At 38.8% G+C, this 22,953-nt stretch overlaps 1 protein-coding gene across 5 annotated transcripts in view; it reads right to left on the minus strand.

Annotated features, from left to right (window-relative positions):
- Positions 1 to 22,953, minus strand: part of LRBA (LPS responsive beige-like anchor protein) — a 590,754-nt gene that overhangs the window by 137,222 nt on the left and 430,579 nt on the right. For all 5 annotated transcript variants that reach the window (XM_050946210.1, XM_050946208.1, XM_050946209.1 and 2 more), the window contains one exon: positions 22,201 to 22,320. In XM_050946210.1, the coding sequence (XP_050802167.1) occupies positions 22,201 to 22,320 (120 nt within the window). The remainder of the gene's footprint in view (positions 1 to 22,200; positions 22,321 to 22,953) is intronic.

A 22,953-nucleotide genomic window follows, 5' to 3' on the forward strand; every position in this document is an offset into this window, starting at 1 on the left:
GCAGTGGTGAATCAGGCCCTCTATTTTTTTTTATTTCAAAATCCTACTAACTCAGTTCTGCGAAAAACAGTCTCCAACCAAACAAAGGTGACAAGTCAAAAAGTCTGTTGTTGTTGTTGTTGTTGTTAAGTATTCCACCACTCCAGTACAACTCAGCTGGTGGTGGCAACATCTGGAACTTTCAAGACAGATCCTGCAATGCCCTCCATGCAGACAGATCCCTGCACCCATGTGGAGCGCCACTGACGTCAAAGGGTCTCCTGTGGGAGTGAAGGGGTCTACCTGCATGGAGCTTGTTACAAGATTGAAACTAGCAGTTTTATCATTGTCTATATCTGCGCTGAGTGAGATTAGGACCCAGTGATTAACACAGCAGTGGCCTGTCTTCACTAAAGCTCTCACTGGCAGAGCTGCAACAGTGGTTACAACAGCAGGAATTTTTCAGAAAAACAATCATGCACACACAGCTAATGAAATTTGAATTTCTAAGTTTAATTGGAATAATTTAAATATTAAGAGGCACTTCTTTAAAAAAAAAACAACAACGGAAATTTAAAGCAGACAATGGAACATTAAGGGGCCAGTCAAACACATAATGTCAGGAAAAGTAAAGTTTCAATAGTATGGTTACCTTATCGCAAATGTTAGAGTTTACGCCAGTAAAAAATATTACCTCACCCACTTTGTCTCTCCAATAACCTGGGAGTAACATGGCTACAACAACAATGCAAACTACCATATATATGTAATATATATTTTCCCTTTTTAATTAATTATATAACTTAATATATTGCAGTCTATTCTGTAATACATATTTATCACATAATATGAAGGATGTATACAATGTGGTCTAGTTAATGTTGCTATTAGAACCATAACTATTTTTTTATTTCCAGATTTTTGTAATTTTAACTGGGCAATCCAAACATTATATTTATTTAGAAAATGCCTATGTAGAAATTATGGGATTTTTTTGCCTTTGGTGTATTTCAAAGGCATTTTTTTAAAATGAGACATTAATATTCAGTCTTAGGAAACACAGCAAGTAAAGGTGATAATTTGATAGATTTAGAAAAAAAATTATGCTGCTAAATTGGAGAATTCCCTCCTCTGAATGGAATGGATCAATATTTGTAATTGCTTCAGGAAATTAATTTCATAGCAAGCGACTAGTTTAAAATTGGTATTCCGTTTAACAAGTGGAAACTGCATGCCACTTAACAAGCAGAAAAATACAGGCTGTTCTGTTGGTTTTTATGTGCCGTGGACCTGTGTGTAGCTATGTCAGAGGTCCAAGTAGATCAGATTTGAAATCCACTCTTGACATGGGTCAATGGATCAGTGGTCTCCCAGATACCCCCTCAGGGCTAGCTATGGCAGAGCAGCTTTCCAAACAGCTGAGTGCAATTGGCAGGTCATCAGATTGTGGACAAGGTCAGTCTGAAGTAGCCAGAGCAAAGACAGGAAAGATCTAGCAGGAATTAAGCTATTATCACCTCCATCCTTGTGTGAAACACTGCATGACTTTGAATTGTACATCTTTTTGTTTACAGTCACCTTAATTAACTAAGCAGGGTAAAAATGAGCTTGTATACCAAATGCTTGCCAAGTACCTGATAATAAGTTTGAAACCACTTAATTGGACAAATAAGGAAAGGGGTTGTAGCAAGGTTAAATGAAAGAAGTCTAATACCAAAGTTTCAGCAATTTCATCATTTTACATCTCACATAAAGAAAGGCAGGCTACTATTAATTCAACAGCAGAGAAATACATCAACTTACACCACAAATATTAGCACATAGTATGATGCTGAATATTTTAAACATAAGCTCATCACATATGTTACTGATGACTTTTTAAATATATAAAAACACAACTACTCATTTGGTTCTGCAAGATCAGAAAACATTTGGCTCTGTAGAATACACGTGGCTTTTATTAGGATATGCAGAAATGCTATGCTGAAAGGTAACAACTTAAAAACAATCAATTACTTCTGTTAATTTCCCGAACTAAAAAACATTTTATAGAAATGATTTCATAACTTTAATAACTAGTTTTCAGGAAGATATCTAGTGGTACCATAGTAAAGCTGTTTTTCTTTCTAACAAGCAAATGCCTCTCTTAAATATCAAGGGCCTGATTCTGTTGCCCTGGCCTAGTGTTGTCATTTACACAGAGGCAAAGTGAGTGCAAATTAGCTGTAAACTACCATTCTGATTTCCTAGTACTTTACACCCACTTTAGAGTCACTTTGCACTGGTGTAAAAGACTACACACAAAGCAGGGCAACAGAGACTCTGGCATCTTTGCATCTACAGAAAATTTCAACTGACTCACGTTAAAGGACAATACTCAAAGATTACATCCTCATCACACTTACAAACCTTTACACTTCTGATGATGGCCTCCTTAGCAAGCACAATATTTTAAAATAACGTCATTGTTTGTGCTGCTACTAGAAGCCTATTCTGGGGGACTTCTTACTTTGCCATGAATGTTTACTTCTGACAAAATAAGTTCAAAAACATTGTTTATGCTACATTTATTTTTTCTTAAAAGGATCATAGCATGTGAACAGTATTGCCCTGATCCTGAAATCACTTACTCATGTGATAGTTCTGCTGGTAACAATGGGACTACTTATGGGATCAAAGTTAGCACACACCTACGTGTGATAGGGACCGAAATTTGGTTCACCTCTCCCCCAAAGTCTCATACCATATGGGAAACTTCCACACTAAACTGTAATAGCATTTTATTTATCTATTGAATGAAAATTACTATAGAGTTGTTTGATGCTTCTTTTGTTTGTAAGATTTCACAGGGGACTGCGAAATTGTCTGATTATTTTCATGTGGTAGTCCTAAACATTCATCTTGAAAATCACTTCAAGCATTTTCTTTATTAAAATACTTTCATGGATTAGAAACACAGGAATAAAATAGTGAAATCATTGTTAATGAAAATCAATCCTATAGGGTAAATTTTGCCACTCTTACATTCTGTAGTATCTCATTCTTTTTGTAGTGCTATTGACATCACTTAACTACTGAGAGTGTCAGGTGTTACTCAATATGAGTAAGGTGATGGAATCTAGCACATAGTATTTAAATAGGCCTTTCCATGATAGACTTCAGATGTTAGGGCTTACTGTGTCAGGAATATTCATTTCAATGCAAGTTATTTTAACAACTGTCTTTTCCCAAATGGACAACACTGATGTTTAAGGAAACTTGCTTTTTTAATATTGTTATTACAAAGCAGCATCGATGAGGATTATCAGCTGATCACTGGGAATTGTTTTTAACATATAACACAGAGCACAGAAATACACACAGAATGCAATCTGTCACATCTTATAGAAGCTCTGTTTTATTTTGTCCTTGATTTCTAGATGATAAAGTAGCATATTTTGAAAGAGAAACAGATGAACTGTAGAAGTATTAAGAATCAGTGAGTCAAATCCCCAGCCAGAAAACATTTTAGAAGAGACCAAATTTGGGGCCTAAACTATTTCAAAAGTCCCTTTAAGCAATATTAAAGGTTTTACTATCACCAGCCAAAAATGCACTAATAAAAGCTACAAAACGCACACTAGAAGTCCAGTCTGGCACTCTTATTGCCATGATTTGTTTCCTTTGCTACAGGACCTAAATGGTGCAGTTGGTACCATTTAAAATACCACTTTAGAAGCATTACACATAATGTCTGTTTCTTCCATATCAATTGGCACACTAGCCTCTAAGTATCCACAGTATCATATCTTTTCTATTACATATCATAGAAACGTAGAGCTGGAAGGGATCTCGAGAGGTCATCTAGTTCATCCCTTCACACAGAGTCAGGAACAAGTACGCCTAAATGAGTGGTTCTCAATCTTTCCAGGCTGATTTATCTTGCTTTCCTCAAGTTTCACCTCACTTAAAAACTACTTGCTTACAAAATCAGACCTAAAAATAGAAAAAAGTGTCACAGCACAGTATTACTGAAAATTGCTTACTTTCTCATTTTTACCATATAATTGCCAAATAAATCGATTGAAACAGAAATATTGTACTTACATTTCAGTGTGATACTTGGGCCTATTTTTCACTTGTGAGCATTGTCTGAAGCCCGAGCCCCAGGCGGCAGGATTGAAGCATGTAGCTTAGCTTTGTGGGGCCCCAGGCAGTTGCCCTGCTTGCCACCCCTTAATGCCGGCCCTGCACTTGCAATCCCCCTAAACCCCTCCTGTGTTGCCCATGGGGGTTGCAACCCCCCCTAGTTGAGAAACACTGATCTAGATGAGTTGAGTAGTCGTGGAAGACCTTTGCGTATACCCCTGGTTGAGAACCTCTGGCCTAGACCCTCCTTGACAAATGTTTGTCTAACCTGTTCTTAAAATCCTCTAGGGATGGGGATTCCACAACCTCCCTTGGAAGCCTGTTCCAGAGCTTTAACTATCCTTATAGTTAAAAATTTTTTTTTTGTACTATCTAACCTAATTATCCCTTGCAGCAGATTAAAGTCATTACTTTTTGTCCTACCTTGTCCTGAACATGGAGATCAATTATTGATCATTGTTTTCTTTACAGCCGCTCTTAAAATATTTGAACACTTATCGGGTCACCCTTTAAGTCTTCTTTCCTCAGGACTAAATATACCAATTTTTTTTTAAACCTTTTCTTCGTAGCTCAAGTGTCCTAAACTTTTCTCATTACTGTGACTCTCCTCTACATGCTCTCCAATTTCTTCATGTGTGGCACCTAGACCTGGACAAGGCACTCCAGTTGAAGCCTCACCAGTGCTGAGTGCAGCAGAACAATTATTTCCTGTATCATATACGATACTTCTGTTAATATAACCCAAAATTATATGTCTTTTTCATAACTGCGTCCCGCTGTTGACTCATATTCAGTTTTTGATCCAGTATAATCCCCAGATCCTTTATAGCAGTACTACTGCTACCCAGTTATTTCCCATTCTGTAGTTGTGCATTTGATGTTTTTCTTCCAAAGCTTATTACTTTGCACTTGTCTTTATTGAATTTCATTTTGTTGATTTCAGACCGATTCTCCAATTTGCCAAAGATGTTTTGAATTCTAATCCTTTCCTTCAAAATGTTTGGGACGCCTCCCAAATTTGGTATCATTTTCAAATTTTATAAAAACATTCTGCTCAGCAGTTTGAGCACTGGCCTGCTAAATCTAGGGTTGTGAGTTCAATCCTTGAGGGGGCCACTTGCAGAACTGGGGTAAAAATCTGTCTGGGGTTTGGTCCTGCTTTGAGCAGAGGGTTGGACTAGATGACCTCCAGAGGTCCCTTCCAACTTTAATATTTTATTATTCTAGTTCATTATCCAAGTCATTACTGAAAATATTCATTAGGACAAGACCCAGGACAGACTCTTGCAGAATCCAACTAGGTATGTCATCCCAGTTCAACAGCAAACCATTAACAACTACTTTTTGAGTATGGTTTTCCAACCAGTTGTGCATTGAAGTTATTGTAATTTAATCTAAACCATATTTCCCTACTTTGCTTATAAGAATGTTATGTTTCATTGTGTTAAAAGCTTTACAAAAATCAAGATATAGTGTATCTTGCCCCATCTCCTAGGCAGTAAACCTGTCCATAAAGGAAATTAGGTTGGTCTGGCATGATTTGTTCTTGACAAATTCATGTTGGCTGTTATTTATTATCCTATTATCTCTTAGGTGCTTATAAACTGATTATTAAATAATTTGTTCCTGTACCTTTCCAGGTATCAAAGTTAGGCTGACTGTTCTATAATTCTCGTTCCCCTTTTCAAAAACAAGTATTATGTTTGCCCTGCTTCAATACTCTCGGACCTTACCCATCCTCCATGACTTCTCAAAGATAACCACTAATGGTTTTGAGATTGCTTCAGCTAGTTCCTTAAGCATCCTATTGAGCATTTCATCAGGTCCTGATGATCTGAATATATCTAACTTATCTAAATATTAATTAACCTCTTCTTTCTCTATTCTGGCTTGTGTTTCTTCCCCCTTTTTATTAATATTATGTTAAATATTTGGTCATAATTTATCTTTTTAGAGAAGACTGGAGCAAAACAGGCATAAAATAACTCAGCCTTCTAGATGCTATCCGTTATTAGTTCTCCTTCCCCTGCTAAGTAGTGGACCTACACTTTCCTTCATCTTTCTCTTGCTCCTAATGTATTTAGAGAACCTCTTTGTACTGCTTTTTATTTCCCTTGCTAGGTGCAACTCATTTTGTGTCTTAGCCTTTTTCGTTTTGTCCACATATGGTTGTGCTATTCTTTTGTCTTCAGCTATCTGTCCATGTTTCCACTTTCTATAGGATTCCTTTTTGATTTTCAGACCATTAAAGAGCTCCTGAAGGAGCCATATCGGCCTCTTACTATTCTTCTTATCTTTCATTTGCATTGAGATAGTTTGCTGTTTTTCCCTTAACATATGTTATTTCTCTCAACAAATTGCATTAAATTCTGTCTCCTTCCCCCACCCCCACCCCGCCCAAAGTCTCGGCAGGTTTCCATTCAAGTTCTTAATTTAATTAACAAAGTAATGAACTTTATCACTGGATTGTCATCCTGTTGGAATTCTCTTTCATGTAATGTGATTCTTCTTCTGAATATTTGTTAGTTTAAACAAACGATATATTAACATATTAATTATATTAATGAAAATTATACAAAGCCAAAATGTATACAAAGGTACTACATGTATTTTGATAAATGGCTTGCTATGCTTTTAATAAGAACTGGATGAAAATTTCCATTCAACACTGATGTACTTAAGAGGTGATTACTCAGCAGTTTAACATTGCTAGCCAACACCAATTACATGTGTATGCAAATATTTTACTAAACTCTGTAGGATATACTGAGGATGCATGGGAAAATTATGTAATGCTAATCTCTTACTAGGAAAAGAGAGGCAAAAATAAAAAACAGGGCTGAAATTATATATTCAGTTTTCCCCCCATGATATTTAAAAAATGGACTAAATTACATTTTGAAAATAATTAGTGATGGGGAAATAAAATTTGGTAGCCCTTGTAACTTCTAGACTATGAAGCTTCTTATTCACAGAGAATCCAAAGAATATCAAAAGGGTAATTTACATGAACGTGAACATTTTAGGGGTTAATATCCATGGACAAACTGCATATAAGATGATTAAACTACAAGCGAAATCAGATTTTTGTGTGCTTAATATGGAAGAGGGAAGATTAAATGGTGAATCTTGCTAAAGGAGTTGCCTCTCCCAGTGGCTTGAAGTGCAGCTGATATCACATATGAATGTATAACTAGCAGTCAATTGTACCCTAACAGCTTTATCTGACCCAAATAAAAAAATGAAAGAACTGTTACAAATAATATGTGAGTGACAGGATCTCTTTTGGAAAGTATAATTTAGCAACAAGTATCTACACAGAAGTGACTTAAATGCAATATTTCCTGGTACTCCCATTTCCTCATGCATCCTCTGAGGCCTCAGCAATCAGACCAACCTCGGACCAGTTGAAAGGACTTGGAACTTGCATGAGGAAATCCAGATGAACATAGGCTATCATATCCAGAAATCTAGGATAAGGGAAATGAGGCACTATAATGATGTCTTAAGTTCTGCATGGCCTAATTTTTCATGCGCATATGGGATCAAGCAAAGGGAGGCAGCAGATCTTGGAGAATCATCCAGTCTCAACACAACACATTAATGTAGAAGTCAAAGATCCAAGTGCAAAACCAAGGACACTTCATTGATAGTGTCTGTGTGCATTGAGTATAAACTAATTAATTTACTGTTCATATCTAACACCTCCTGACTGAAATTCCACTCCCTAAAAAATGGGGTTTTCTGGCTGAGACTGTAGGTTGTTTTTACCTCTGAGGCATATCACCAAGACATTGGCAGAGCTTCTGGGGGCTGAGCAAAAGCCAAGATGAGACAACAAGAGAACTTAACTTTCGTCTGGGTCTACATTTTCAGAATGCATAGTATGCTACCTCAGTACTGCTAATACTGTGGGCTAGACAGGTTTCTCCAAGTTTTCAGAGCAAGTAACCTCTTTCCAAGCTATGACATGAACTCCAAGATTAACCTTAACCATGAATGAGAAAAAAATTGTAATCATAATCATACCAGAATAGCATCTAATTATGAAGTTTTGAAAAGTAAATTTTGATGAGAAAGGAAGCTCAAAATTATTAAATACAAACAATTCATTGTAATGGATAAGGTTGTTTTGCTACTGGAAGATGTTCCCCATGATTCTGAAAGCACAAAATACACAACCTACAATTATCAGCAGCAGGTTGTGATGCAAAGATATGATTATAAAGGTAGAATAAGAACTTTAAAGACTTTTGCAACTAAAGATGAGTGGCATTCCTTTAGAGACAGAAACTAAGCAGACGTTGGCCATCTAAAGAAATTAAGTTGCAGGATCTTGTTCCAGGACAGGTTTGTTTTTCAATTGCCCAGTCAGTGTTGCCAAGTGAACAGCATGTTGGATGAAAGGGTTATTAATCCATCTCTTTCCCCTTTGTTAGTTATCTAAAGATAATCCTACACCAGGTAAATCCTAATGGCTCCCAAATGGTTCTTCAACTCCCTCACAGCACAAAACAAGAACAAACAAAGCGAAGTTTCGTTCCTGCACATGGAAAGACCAACTTCTACATTTTCTGATAGATGTGTCTCCCTGTTGTGCATAAACAGAAAATATTTTATTCAGCCTCTAGAGAAGAGTTCAGCTCATTTAGGTGCCCAAAGATGTCAGTAAATTAGGTTAAGCCTGCCACCCAAGATGAATTATTAAAGGTCTCAGCAAGTAGAGATTTGATTGTGATGCGGAAGGCTTCATATGTTCAGCAGAGAGCATTTCAGACACACTAGATAATATGGTTTTGAATCTGTGTAAAACCATTCTGTATTTTTTTCCCCTTTCCGAGCCATCATTGAAAAAATGTTCCATTGCCCTTTTCATGAAAAAACAACACCGCCACCACAGTAGTTTTATACAGCCTTTTGCTAAGCACTCTAAAGGAAGTATCACTATCCTCATTGTAAAATTGGGGAAACTAAGGCAGTGTGCGATTAAAAGCAGTTTGCTCAATGATAACACAGATGTCAAAACATAGTAATAGCAGAGTTGTGAATAATAAACCTTAGTCTTCTGGCTTCCCATGTAGTATCCAGCAGAACCAAGCATAATGCTATTATCTTGGTCATTATCAGGGAATGAACCGATCACCTCCAAAGCTAAGCCATGAGCCTCTACAGCTTAAGATAAAGGATTATGTCCCTAGTTGGCAGCTGTAATGGACTGACAGCTTGTCCACACTTCCAACGCTGCAGTGGCCCAGTTGCACTGCTGCAGTGCTTAGTGAAGACGCTACCTATGCTGATGGGAGAGCTTCTCCCATTGACATAGCCTTGTCTACACTGGGGGTTAGGTGGATATAACTATTGTTGCTCAGGATTTTCTAACCCCTGAGTGACATCAGTTGGTAGTGTAAACCAAGTCTTATTCTCTGTAGAACAAGCACAGACAGGAGGGAAGCAGGTGCTTGGAGGGGCCAATGGAAAGGGGTGGCATGTCTGGGTCTTCGGCGGCAATTCGGCAGTGAGTCCCTCAGTCCCTCTTGAAGGGAAGGACCGGCCGCTGAATTACCACCGAAGAATGAAGCGCTGTGGTAGAGCTGCCGCCAAAGTGCTGCCGATTGTGGCTTTATCTTTTTTTGGTTTTTCCCCATCGCTTGGAGTGGCAAATAAGCTGGAGCCAGTCCTGACAGGCAGAGAGATGCATAACACACACTGAATAGAGGGTTATACAAATTCTAGCAATTAGTGAACTTCTTATGCATTGCCATCATGGAAGTCCCGGTAGTGCCCATGAAGCTTCATTATTATAACCAACACATCCAGTGTTTTAGTTTGGTGACATGTTTTTTGTGTGTTTTGCTACTCGCACTTTGTCTACCACAATAATGATTTTTGACCTGTGCTGCCAGGCACACCTAGGCACATATGCAGGTGCCAGTTTCATACTACTATTTGCAGAGGTTCTAGCAGCTTGTTGAGCACGCACACATCTTCTACCAGCTGTGGTCCTCAAGTTACAGCAATATGGTTGTCTTGAAGGGATGTGCTATTACAGGACTACTGTACAGACATCTCCCATCCACTTAATGTACATTTTTTCACAGTCTCCAAAGACCTACAGTTTAAGAAACCCTGCTCTGGAGGTCTATTTGCAGGAGCCTTATTTCATTTCACTCCATTATTTCAAGTATGAATATACACTTCTACCCCAACATAACACGAATTTGGATATAACGCGGTAAAGCAGTGCTCCAGACGGTGGGGCTGTGCACTCCGGCGGATCAAAGTAAGTTCGATATAATGCAGTTTCACCTATAACACGGTAACATTTTTTGGCTCCCGAGGACAGCGTTATATCAGGGTAGACGTGTAATTATAAAACTTCATCTGCTCATGGTCAGAGTCAGAGGTTTTGAGAGAAAGAGTAACAAATTTTTTTTTAGTCTGGACAGGGGTCCCCAGCTTTGAAAGTTTGACAAACCCTGCCATAAGGTACCACAACAGACTCAGTGTGACAAATTGCAGATTTGATGGTGTCATTTGAACAAACATGACACTTTCACTTGCGGAGAGGCTGATGAACGGGAGGTCAGAAGCAAAAAGATGTCTTTGCACACTAGGCACTTTTTCTATTTGGCTAATAAACCTTGCAGGATCTTAGGATTCTTCAGCAACTTAGGGCAGGTTCAAGTTTCTTTCCTATGTTGAACGCTCACATCAAAGTTGGGGATTCAAGTATGCACTCTTTCTCCTCCTTCCCCAAATTTTGTATTAGAGAGAAATTTTAACAGAAAAACTGAGTGGAGGACTAAGGCCTGGGGCCATACTGTATATTTCCAATGGTTATACCTTGAATAATTTTATTTTTAATGCCAAAATCTTATTTATACTAAAATCATATTAATTTTCAGCCTCCTCCTATGCTTCCTGACCTGTTGAAAGTCTGTTGCCCACCAGGGACACTACTCACCAGATGAAAAATTGATATAAGATTGGCTTCCATTTCAAACAACCCTCCCACCAGGGACATTGGAGTAGGAGAAGCAGTTCAATCTGCCCACAGAAATGTTAGATTTCCCAAATTTTATACATGAACATAAAATACATGGTGTTTTTATACATTTTCCCTCTAGTACTCCACAACATGCATGCTGGTCACAAAAGCTTAGGGGTCAGCTAACAGAATGTCTCATAACTCCATGATTCTATGCAGTAAATCAAATACTCATCCAGGAAACCAATTTAAAGAAAGTGCATTTTGAGATGTAGTTGTTTGAGCTAAATTTCAGATATATTTTTTTAATTCATTTCTTCTGGTTTATCAGGGAGGTAGTGGGAGAGAGGTATAAAGGGAAAAAAGGTGGAAGCTCCTTGATGCTAGTTATTTCCAAGTGACACTGGAGTCTCTCTCTCACACACACACACACACAAAATCCAGGAGAAATACTATTTTTAAAATATCAGGAAAATCAAAGAAGAGTATCTCTTTTGAAATGCCACAAAGCACTATGCAGTATTTATGGTGCATAACAATTAATTACTAGAAGCCCCAGTCATGGATCAGGATTCCATTTCGCCAGGTGCTGTACAAAAACAGAACAAAAAGACTGCCCCTGCTCCAAAGAGCTTACAGTCTAATCCCTGTTGTGGAGTATCAGTAAAACCAAATTTGGGTGTGTTTTATAAATACATATAAAGCAATGCGGTTTAGAAAGTAATCAATAAAGATTCATATTATCTTGCAGGAATAGCTCAGTGGTTTGAGTATTGCCTGTTAAACCCAAAGTTGTGAGTTCAATCCTTAAGGGAGCCATCTAGGGCAAAAATCTGTCTGGGGATTGGTCCTGCTTTGAACAGGGGGTTGGACTAGATGACCTCCTGAGGTCCCTTCCAACCCTGATATTCTATGATTCTATATGACATAATGTGTTAGTCTTCAACTATTAGAATTCAGTGTTGTATAATAAAACTGAGGAAGATTGGTCAGTCTAAATATCCCTTTCATTCTTCACAGGTAACAGCAGACCAAGCACTGATTATCAAACAGACTGAAGTCATGCTATATTATGAATTTTCAAGATATATCGATTTATAACTATAGTGTAGCTACACGAACAAAAGATGACAAATCTTTTCATACACAAGGGTGTGTATTCATTCACTGGCTGGTAGAAGAAACATGGTTACAGGCATGCCTCAAAAAAGGTAACCTGAGCATTCACAAGCCTGCTGTATTTGACATTGCATTGTGCAACTTAATGCAATCCCAGATCAAGAGCATTTTCCTTCTTAAAGATTGAAGAACTATCCTTATTTGCTATTTTATACAGCAGCTCAAAATTATCTGCACTGACAGTCTAATTGTAGTTAAAGTCAAAGTTCATGGCTGTTCAATATTTTAAAGGTAGTTCTATAAAATTAAATATGTTTTTTATTCATCAGAACAGAATACTCAGCTCTGGATAAAAAACATATGTTCTGCATTTTTAAAAGCATCAGTGCTGATCTGATAAATAAATAAAAATGACAAAGCAGCTTGGCATTTGCAATTTGCACTAAGTATTAATTTGCATTGCTTAAAGATATAGGTAAGGAAGAGCTAGGTAACAAGGTTTAATGCAATGCATCACCTCTTGAAATCAAAATGTGAAAGGTTCAACAAAAGGTTATACTGCAATTCAAGATTAGTTGGATGCTTTGATCACAAATCTCAAGGCTTTCATGGCATAATGACAAGGATTTGTTGTAACCAATGCTTTAGTTTTCTTTATTGAAGTGTGACACCAACTGACACAAATTGCACCAAAACTAGCCCATGTGAATCTTTCGTGTAACTTCCAATGCCTACAAACAAGATACTATGGCTACCAAATTACATAAGGGCAACAGATAAAAATAGTTCAATGCCAATTAATTATTTGTATTTATTTTCATAAGGAAGCCAACATAATTCCCTCTCTCAACTTTCTATTCAATGGCTCTAAATGTTCAGTAACTTCTCAACCAGGAAGAAGAGTAAACCTCTTTTATATTTTTGTTCTCTATCTCAGTATCTCCTGTTGTAGCTGTTCCACTTTGTATAAATGCTTACATATTCAACGGAACAAGGTCTTGCGGTTTGGGGTCTCACATCCCATGTGAGTGTCCCAACCAGAGGGCTATAGAATCAGTCACTCACTCACTCTCTCTCAATGAGTGATTATTCATTCAAAGTGGAAAACTTTTAACAGCAAAGAAGAGACACTCCACCTTCCTTCCTGAGAATCTCATTGCCCAATGATTAAAGCACTGTCCTGGAAGGCAGAAGAACTGGGTTTGAGTCCATGCTCTATATCAGTCAGAATAGGGACTTGAACCTATCTCCCCCAAATCCTGGGTGAGTGCTCGAACCACTAGGTTATTGTGTAAGAGAGCTCCCTGACCTTCACAGGTTTTTGTGTGAAATGACAGACCTGGTTTACATGTCTATCTATAGGAGAGGAGTCCCCAGGGGAGGGAAATGCATCTGCAACTAACTTCCTCCCATTAGGCCGCACCCCTACCTATTGGCTAGGTTAGGTAGCTCCCTACTCATCATGTTGGCTTTTGTGAATCCCATTCTTGGACACTTAACTCTTCCCATGCATTGTATAGGGAACTTGGGTGCCTACCTCCAGATTGTGGATTCCATTAGGCAGCAGATCACCTAAAAGTCTGGCGTTGCAATGATCAGTCTGAATCTCTTTTATGGATCCAGTCTTTGGCAGCTGTTCCCACACCAGGGCCTACTACAGAGACTAGCTGCTTTCCTGAAATTCATCTGTTCAAAGGAGCTCTAGCTGGCCTTTGTAAGGACTTTTCAGGTTACCACCTGACCTCTTGCCCCACAGCCTCAGAAGAAAGGCAATTTACTCATCCCAGGTGGGGCTATGCCCATCTCACAATAAAGGAGCCAGATACCTTGTGACAAGTGCACAAGAAATTTTTAAATCTAAAGGGGAAATATGATGAATATTCCAGATGAAGTCTGGGCTTAGCCTTTGACTTTGATTACAATCTCACATAAAAAGTAGTGAAAGTAATGACTGTCTGGAAAATATATATATATATTTTTAATAATGAAGTGATATAAAATATTCCTCTTAATTGCAGAGACTCTTTTGCTCCATCCCAATCCTGTATCATTTTCTGTGACCACAGTCACAGTAATAATACTTAAAACACTTTTACAAGTATTTCCTTTTAAATGTGTTTCAAATAATTTACATCTGCCTTGTGAATAAGGTATCATTCCTGCTTTATATATGTAGAAACTGAGGCAGAACGGGTGAAGAATTTTTGTTGGACTGAATATAGTTAAAAAACAAGCTTCACAAAACAATGTTACCCACAGTAAAATAGCCTTCATAAAGGAAGAGCACTTAAATTACTGTAATATATTTAAATGTGCACAAGCCAGTCATATTAAGTGCCTGGGGCATCATTTATAAATTGTGAAAAAGTTTTTTGTATGCTGTCTCCAGAAAGCACACAGCACACTAGAGAAATAAACATTTTGGAGCTATTCAGAAGTTTATTAAACATTGCCAAACATTTTCCACAGGAGCTGAGACTAGAACACAATGGAGGCTGCTATATGAAGAAATATGGGGAAATTTCTGCAAGGGCAATATCACCAATTTACTTTGTTGCTCTTGGTTTAAATTATTTAAAATTAAATTATTCATGACTTCAGTTTTGTATAATTTGCACACACAGGTATAATAATGGAAATAGTTCCTAAGAGAATATGGCATTTTCAATATGCCATTTACACTCAAATACTATGTTACCATGGGACTGTTATAAGAACACAGATGTAAAATTATTTGGCACCTACATTATGGCACATGACAATGTCTCTTTACTAAAAGCACTGTAGTTTTAGATTCTTTTTAAAAATATTGAAAAAAGGTGGAACTGATCCTTCAAGTAAATTGTTTTGTTAAACATCCCAGCTTAAGAAAAAAAAAAATCTCAACACTTCCAGCAGCTAAGGATGTCAGAGGGGGTTCAGAGAACAATAACTCATTAGACCCACTTACGAGGAAAAATTAAGAAAGCTAAAAATGCATAGCTTGGCTAAAAGATAACAAAGGAGGAACCTAATCACCTATAAACATATGAAGATTACTACTATTTGAATTACATTAGCACCACGGGCCCCACCACGATCAGATCCCCACTGTTCTGGACACTGCAGCCTGTAAGTATACAGAGTTGCTTCCTTCAAGTATAAAGATAAGCTATACGTATAAGGCAGTAATGCAAAGGACCTACAGGCATTTATGCCCAGTGGTCTGTGATGGGATGTTAGATGAGGTGGGATCTAAGTTACTACAGAGAATTCTTTCCTGGGTGCTGGCTGGTGAGTCTTGCCCACATACTCAGGGTTTAACTGATCGCCATATTTGGGGTTGAGAAGGAATTTTCCTCCAGGACAGATTGGCAGAGGCCCTGAAGGTTTTTCGCCTTCCTCTGCAGCCTGGGGCACAGGTCACTTGCTGGAGGATTCTCTGCAGCTTGAGGTCTTCAAACCACAATTTGAGGACATCAATAACTCAGACATAGGTTAGGGGTTTGTTACAGGAGTGGGTGGGTGAGATTCTGTGGCCTGCATTGTGCAGGAGGTCAGACTAGATGATCATAATGGTCCCTTCTGACCTTAAGTCTATGAGTCTATGAGCATAAGAATATGAAGCCTATAAGCCTTAGCGTAAGTTAGTTAACCAGAAGTAGGGTTGCCAACTCTCCAAGATTGGCCCGGAGTCTCTCGGAATCGGCACTGATTTTCCAGTGACTATTGAAAGCAATCCAGGAGATTTTAATAGGACGTTTTAAGAAAATGACATTACATCATGTTGGGGAAAAAAATCTCCCGGAATAGCTTCAGTCAATTGACAACCCTAACCAGAAATGAGCTTAGGTCAAAAGCTATCATAAAACATAATGCTGTGATAAACAAGTATGCTTAAAATGTTGACAGATAGCTGCAAGAAATTAGTTGATTACATTTTGTGTATTTGTAACAGAAACATCAGCAGATGTTCAAATGCAGGATTGCTATAGTAACCAACTGACATACTGTATATACGCAATCATAAGCCAGTTCATTTATAAGTTGACCACTCCCAAGATGGATAAGTAAAAATGGAAACACTTTTATAAGCCGTTCATAAGCCAACCCTATAATTCAGAGGTCAGCAAACTTTGGCTTCCGGGCCATCAGGATAAGCCGCTGGTGGGCCGAGATGGTTTGTTTACCTCGAGTGTCCGCAGGCATGGCGGTAAACCTAAGTAAACAAAGCGTCCCGGCGCGCCAGCTGCTTACCCTGACAGGCTGAGACAGCAACTGGTGGAGAAATTTTTTCGTCGGGGAGAAGCTGGGAGTCAGGGAAGTAACCCCTGTGATCATCCCCCAAATGACCCCACCCCTAGCCCAAGACCCCCACACTCTCCCAGCCTGCCAGCCCTAGAGCTGCAGCTGCTTTGGAGGCAGGGTGGAGAGCGGTGTGGCCAGAAGCAAAGAGACTCTGGCCCCACCTCTTCCCTTCTGGCTCTGCTGCCTCTCCTTGCTCCCTCTGTTGGGGGGAAGGGCTGTGTTCCACCTCTCCCTTTCTATACCTGTTCATCAGCCAACCCCCTTCTCTGGTGCTTCCCTTTTTTACTAAAAAAAATTCGGCTTATGAACGAGAATATATGGTATATACTAATAAATTTAATAAGTTACCAGAGTTACAAATTTTAGATAGGTTTCAGAGCAGCAGCCGTGTTAGTCTGCCTCCGCAAAAAGAACAGGAGTACTTGTGGCACCTTAGAGACTAACATTTATTTCAGCATGAGCTTTCGTGAGCTACTGCCCACTTCTTCGGATGCACAGAATGGAACACACAGACAGGAGGAAATATGCATACCAACAGGAAGAGTCTAATCAATTGAGATGAGCTATTATCAGTAGGAGAAGAAAAACTTTTGAAGTGATAATTAAGATGATCCATAGAAGGCGTGAGAAGAACTTAACATAGGGAAATAGATTCAATTAGTCTAATGACCCAACCATTCCCTGTCTCTGTTCAGGCTTGAGTTAACTGTATCTATTGACAGATAAGGCCAGACATCCTTAAGAATATTTGTGGAGGCTATAAAACTATAGAACAGGATTAACCACGGCCTAGACTGTATAGATCTTTCGGAATGCCAGAGTTAGGACATAACCTTTGCGGACCACCACTTATCTCACCATAAGGATGGTGTGCGTATACTGTTGTTATGACGCTGCATTATTGCTGCCAACTTGTTTGAGTTGGAGTGTTTGTATCTTTAACAATTGTGTTAACAGAACTATTGCAAAGACAGAAGGTTTTTCCTAAATTTGAGTGTTGCCACTGTGCACATTGGGGTTCCCAACTTAACAGTAATTCTAACAACACTGGGCCTGATTTTAGGACTAGATCCTACCAAATCTCAGTGTTAAATAGGAATTTTTATATAATCAATTATAATTAAATCATAATAATTAAAACATAATCAATAGAGAAAGCTACAAGAGACAGTCCTTGTCTCAAAGAGTTTACAATCCAAATAGACAAGACAAACAGTAGATGGGGAAACAGAAGCAGAGAAGTCAAGTGACTTGCTCAAGGTCATGCAGTAGGTCATTGACAGAGCACGGGGATAGAACTCAGGTTTTCTGAATTCCATTTCAGTGTCTTATCCATCGGACCACACTGCATCAAATATAGATAAGATATATTTGCTGTGGTACAAAGAGATATAAATAGGAGATAATATTACAAATGGAACATGCGGCCTACAAGAAAAAGCTTCCAGACTGAGCTACGTAAGATTGCGAAATCGTGTCCCATGGAATGTGGTGAAAGACCACAACTTTGAAACATTTGAAATTAAACTGGATACTACACAACAAGATGTACTTCAGGAAACTTGCCTGCATTCGTAAGCAAATTGCCTGAATAAATTTGGCTATATTTTGAGCACCATCACCATCATACATAGATGATGAATACATGATTTAAGAGACTCAGCGTGGCAGTCACAGTATGGAACATCTTCACTGTTCCTCCTTGGATAGAACTTTTATGTTTTTAAGGGTCGTCCTAGCTGTGTATATGTGTTGGGGAAGTCTAGGGAGAGACTAAGGAAGAATCAGACACACTTTACGTTCTTCCCTATTAAGAATGCATCTCTTTGTAAAGCATTTCCATCACTGGAACTTACATCCTCATCTTCAGCTGAGGAAATGTCCTGTCCTGACAAATGAAAGCTTATCCCTGGGCTCTGTCAGGCAGAAAGTCCCCAAATGACTTAAGCATTCTCAGTGGATTGTGAAAGGAAATGTAGTGTCTAATGGGAGGAAGACGGAGGTTACAGAAAGCAAGGCCTACAACCCTAATGTGCATTTGATGTTGGTTGGGAAGCACATATAGAGTCCAGTGTACCAATGTGATGAGCTCTTCTTGACTTGTCCAAGTCAGGAAGGAGGTACAGCAAGCGGGACTAGTCTGAGCTTCTGTGTGACCTCATCATTCAGCATCATGTACAAAGAATTGAAGTAGTCCAGTACAGAGATGACGAAGACTAGGAAAACTGACTGTCTTCATCCAAAAGGAAGAACTGCAGTCTCCTAGCTAACTAAAGATGTAAAAAAGCATTTCTCATCACTTGTATGGGCACACCAGTGAGTTCAGCAGAGCTAAGACTGCTCAAACATCTTGAAAATGAGAAGCCAGATACCCTTGCTAGAGAAGCCATCATCGTTTCTGCCATTTCTTCTACGTACGTCTCTCTTGGTATCAGCATAATCTCTGCCTTTCTTGGATAAAAGATGGGTCAGCTATTTTTCATACACAGATTCACTAAGTGTCATGGTGACATTGTTACCTCCTTCAGAGAATAAAATAAAAACTGGGTGTCATGACATATTGATGGTATTTAAATTCATGATTTCCCTAATATAGATGCTGAAAACTAGAGGAATAAGTTCAACTCTCATGGGACTACAAGTGTGAACATTTATGTGGAAGAACAGATGCCATCACAACTCTGTGGGAATCTAGCCAAAAAGGACACAGAGCAAGCTCAACCTCACACACCAACAGGTCTGTAGTGTACTGTGACAAACATTATCTAAGGCTTTTTCTAGATTTAACAGTAGTAGAATGGATAATTGTCCATTGTCTGGATGAGATAGTCTAGTTTAATAAACAGCATGATTTCCACATCATATGAAGTCTGATTTGGGTAGGCCAAGAATACTGATGGAGTTCAGCTGCTAAAACTGGCTTGCCACGACTTTCTCAACAACTGGACCTGGAACAGATCATGTAGGAGTCTCTCTCTTTTTTAATTTCTGCATTTCTATGAAGCGTAGAGCCAAGGGCTGAATATACACCTATAGGTACTTTATCCTTTGACACTGCAAGGGCTGATCCCTCCAAAAGAAGGTGAGGATGGAACTTGATTGGACAATGTGAGGAAATCTCTACAGTTTCTGGGAAGAGATGACTTCAGTTCCCATTGTTCTTAAATCAGATACCTCTCAACCTTTTTTCTACACAAAGTTAAAGATAATAAATACATTTTCAGAGACAGTCAGAGCTGATGAGAAGGGCCCTACCAAATTCATGGCCATGAAAAAAACCTCATGGACTATGAAATCTAGTCTCTGACCGTGAAAACTGGTCTTTTGTGTGCTCTTACCCTATACTATACAGATTTCATGGGCGAGACCAGCATTTCTCAAATTGGGGGTCCTGACCCAAAAGGGAGTTGCAAGGAGGTCGCAAGGTTATTTTATGGGGGGGTCGCAGTGTTACCACCCCTACTTCTGCGCTACCTTAAGAACATAGGAACGACCATACCGGGTCAGACCCAAGGTCCTTCTAGCCCAGTATCTGTCTACTGACAGTGGCCAATGCCAGGTACCCCAGAGGGAGTGAACCTAACAGGCAATGATCAAGTGATCTCTCTCCTGCCATCCATCTCCATCCTCTGACAAACAGAGGCTAGGGACACCATTCTGGTTCCACCTTCAAGCTCGGTGTCCAGACAGTGGGGGCTGTTGGTCACGTGCCCAGCTATGAAGGCAGCACCCTGCTAGCAGTAGCACAGAAGAGTGGCAATACCATACAATGCCACCCTTACTTTTATGTTGCTGCTGATGGCAGTTCTGCCTTCAGAGCTGGGATCCCGGTCAGCAGCCACTGCTCTCCAGCTGCCCAGCTCTGAAGGCAATGCCACCACCAGCAGTAGCGCATAAGTAAGGGTAGCAGTACTGCAATCCCCCCTACAACAACCTCATGACCCACGCTCAACGCCTTTTTGGGTCAAGACTCCTACAATTACAACTCAGTGAAATTTCAGATTTAAATAGCTGAAATCGTGAAATTTATTACTTTTTAAATCCTATGACCATGAAATTGACCAAAATGGGCCATGAATTTGGTAGGGCTCTACTGACGAGGTATATAAACTTCAAAATATCCTACTTCTCATTAGTTGGGCACCCTCCTCTCAGAAAACTCTGAGAATTATGGAGGTGCCTAGGAACAACTTCATAATCAAAACTGTATCCTAAAATCAGCTTAAAACTGGGCATGAATTCCTGTTTTTCTCTAAAAGCGATAGCCAACTGGTGTGAAATTTCATGAGGTAGTTTTATGCCCTTTGAATTTTCTGTGTCATTTTTGTTTGTTTTCTCTTCATACATTTTTAATAGGAAGACTTTGCATTTGGAATCTGGCTGAAATATTTCCACGTCAGTCCTACTTTTCAATGCTGAAAGATTTATTTTAAAAACATTATCTACACAAAAATTTATAGAGGTGTGAATTGGGAGTAGTACTAGAGTAGCAGGTAGTTTAAAAAATTGGACGTAGGATCAGCTCTAGCTATTATTCATATTATCATTGAAAATGTATGGATTGTGCACCTAAATCTGACTGACAGCAAAAAAACAAATACACACAAAGTGTCAGGAGCTACACTTTTCTGACAGATTGTATCTTACAATGGCAAAGGGTTCATACACAGCAGCTCACACAAAATCTCCAGCTGGTTGCATTTCTAATCCCACGCAGATCCACTCTCAGTCACCATGACTCATCTCCACTTAACCATTTAGTAGTACAAACCAAGAAATTAATACACAAAAAGAGCATCACTGTGAAGCAGTTAGATTTGTTCCATATATAAACATATCTCACACAGAGTTACCTAAGAAAGTGAACAGTGAAACCACCTAACAATACACTCTACTCCTCCATCCAGAAAGTACAAACTTCACTATTACTACTACCACCACTACCAGGCACCTTGTCCCAATCTGTGCCCCTCCTTCACCTTACCCCTTCCCCTCCTATTCCCTGCCCTCCACAAGTCCAGCTCTTGTATCCTCTGCATTTGAATTAGGCAGTGAGCCCCAGGCTGGAGCATGTTCAGTGCAGACAATCTTTGGGGAATTTAAATGATAAAATCTAAGGTGTGAAAGGTGATTTTTCAGAGGCTTATAATTAAGCCAAATTTGGTGGATTTTCCTGGGGATGGCAAAAGGTCCCTGACAGAAAGTCCCTGTTCCAAAGGAAAGGGGCATTAAAATATTTCGAGAAAAGGTCACCACATTTTTTTAACATGGACAAAACAACATTTTTTTCCTTGCCCTGTTCTTTGAAATGGCTCTATTTTGGCTTCAATTTTTCAAAAAAATTCAACCAGCGGCAGACACCTAGCATGGAAAATTTCAGCCCAAAGGATTCAAATTTGGCAAAGTTATAAGGAACAGAAAACAGACTAATAACGGGAATTGTGAGGCAACCTTAGCAAGTGATATTACCAGCCTTGCCTAAAAAAAAAAAGTTTGCAGGATTGTTGGAGCTGTGGTGGTCCCAGGAGATCAGAGAAACAAGGTGGGTGAGGTAAATTATTTTATTGGACCAACTTCTGTTGGTGAGAGACACAAGCTTTGGGGCTATACAGAGCGTTTCTTCAAGTTTGCTCTTATAATATATAATACAGTGCAGTATGTGTTAACAGCTTTCACAAAAGCTAAAAACAGTATTTTACCTTTATATCAGAAGTGTCACGCTGGCTGTTGCGCCATGCTCTTGAAACTGATGAAAAAGTTCTATCTGCATGGTCAAACTTCCCGCCTTGTACATGTAGGAAAAATGTTGTAAAGGGCTCCTATTAAAGAAAGAAAGAAAAACAAAGTGATAGTTTTTGAAAGAAATGTGATAAAAATGGCACCTGCCATGTCCGAAGTTTATGGTTACTATTATTTCATTTCCTGGTGCATCAGTGGTTAATTGAGACAGGTTATTTCTGCTACCCACCTGATGAATAATTGAGGCATAGCTGTTTTTGTGCATGAGTAACCCTTAATTCTACTCTGCTGTGCTCATTGTAAATTAAGACAAATAAAAGCTTGTAAAAATGGAAGGGAAACATTTACAGATCAGTTGTGACATGAATTGCTTTTAAACACATTAAGAAGAAAAAGCTGAATTTTTTTTGATCTAAGGGTTTGTGTGGGTTTTTTTGTTTATTTTTAAATAAAGTGTTTCCAAAAATAATTGCATGGCTTAATCAGCTCAGATTTTTTCTTTTGTTCAAGTTTATCTATTACTGCAAATAAATATTTTAATACTCAATGTAACTTTACCATTGTTATGGCTTAATATGTAATTTATGATTTAGAAAAGAAAAATGTTTGAAAGATTTAAAAGCCTCCTCTTAGTTAAAGAACACTTAAGCACATATTAGTGGGTAATTGCTTGAAATTAGCTAAGCACTATAAATTACTTCAAGGATTTATGT

The sequence above is a fragment of the Gopherus flavomarginatus genome, chromosome 3, assembly GCF_025201925.1.
Source record: "Gopherus flavomarginatus isolate rGopFla2 chromosome 3, rGopFla2.mat.asm, whole genome shotgun sequence".
NCBI classification, from domain to species: domain Eukaryota; kingdom Metazoa; phylum Chordata; order Testudines; family Testudinidae; genus Gopherus; species Gopherus flavomarginatus.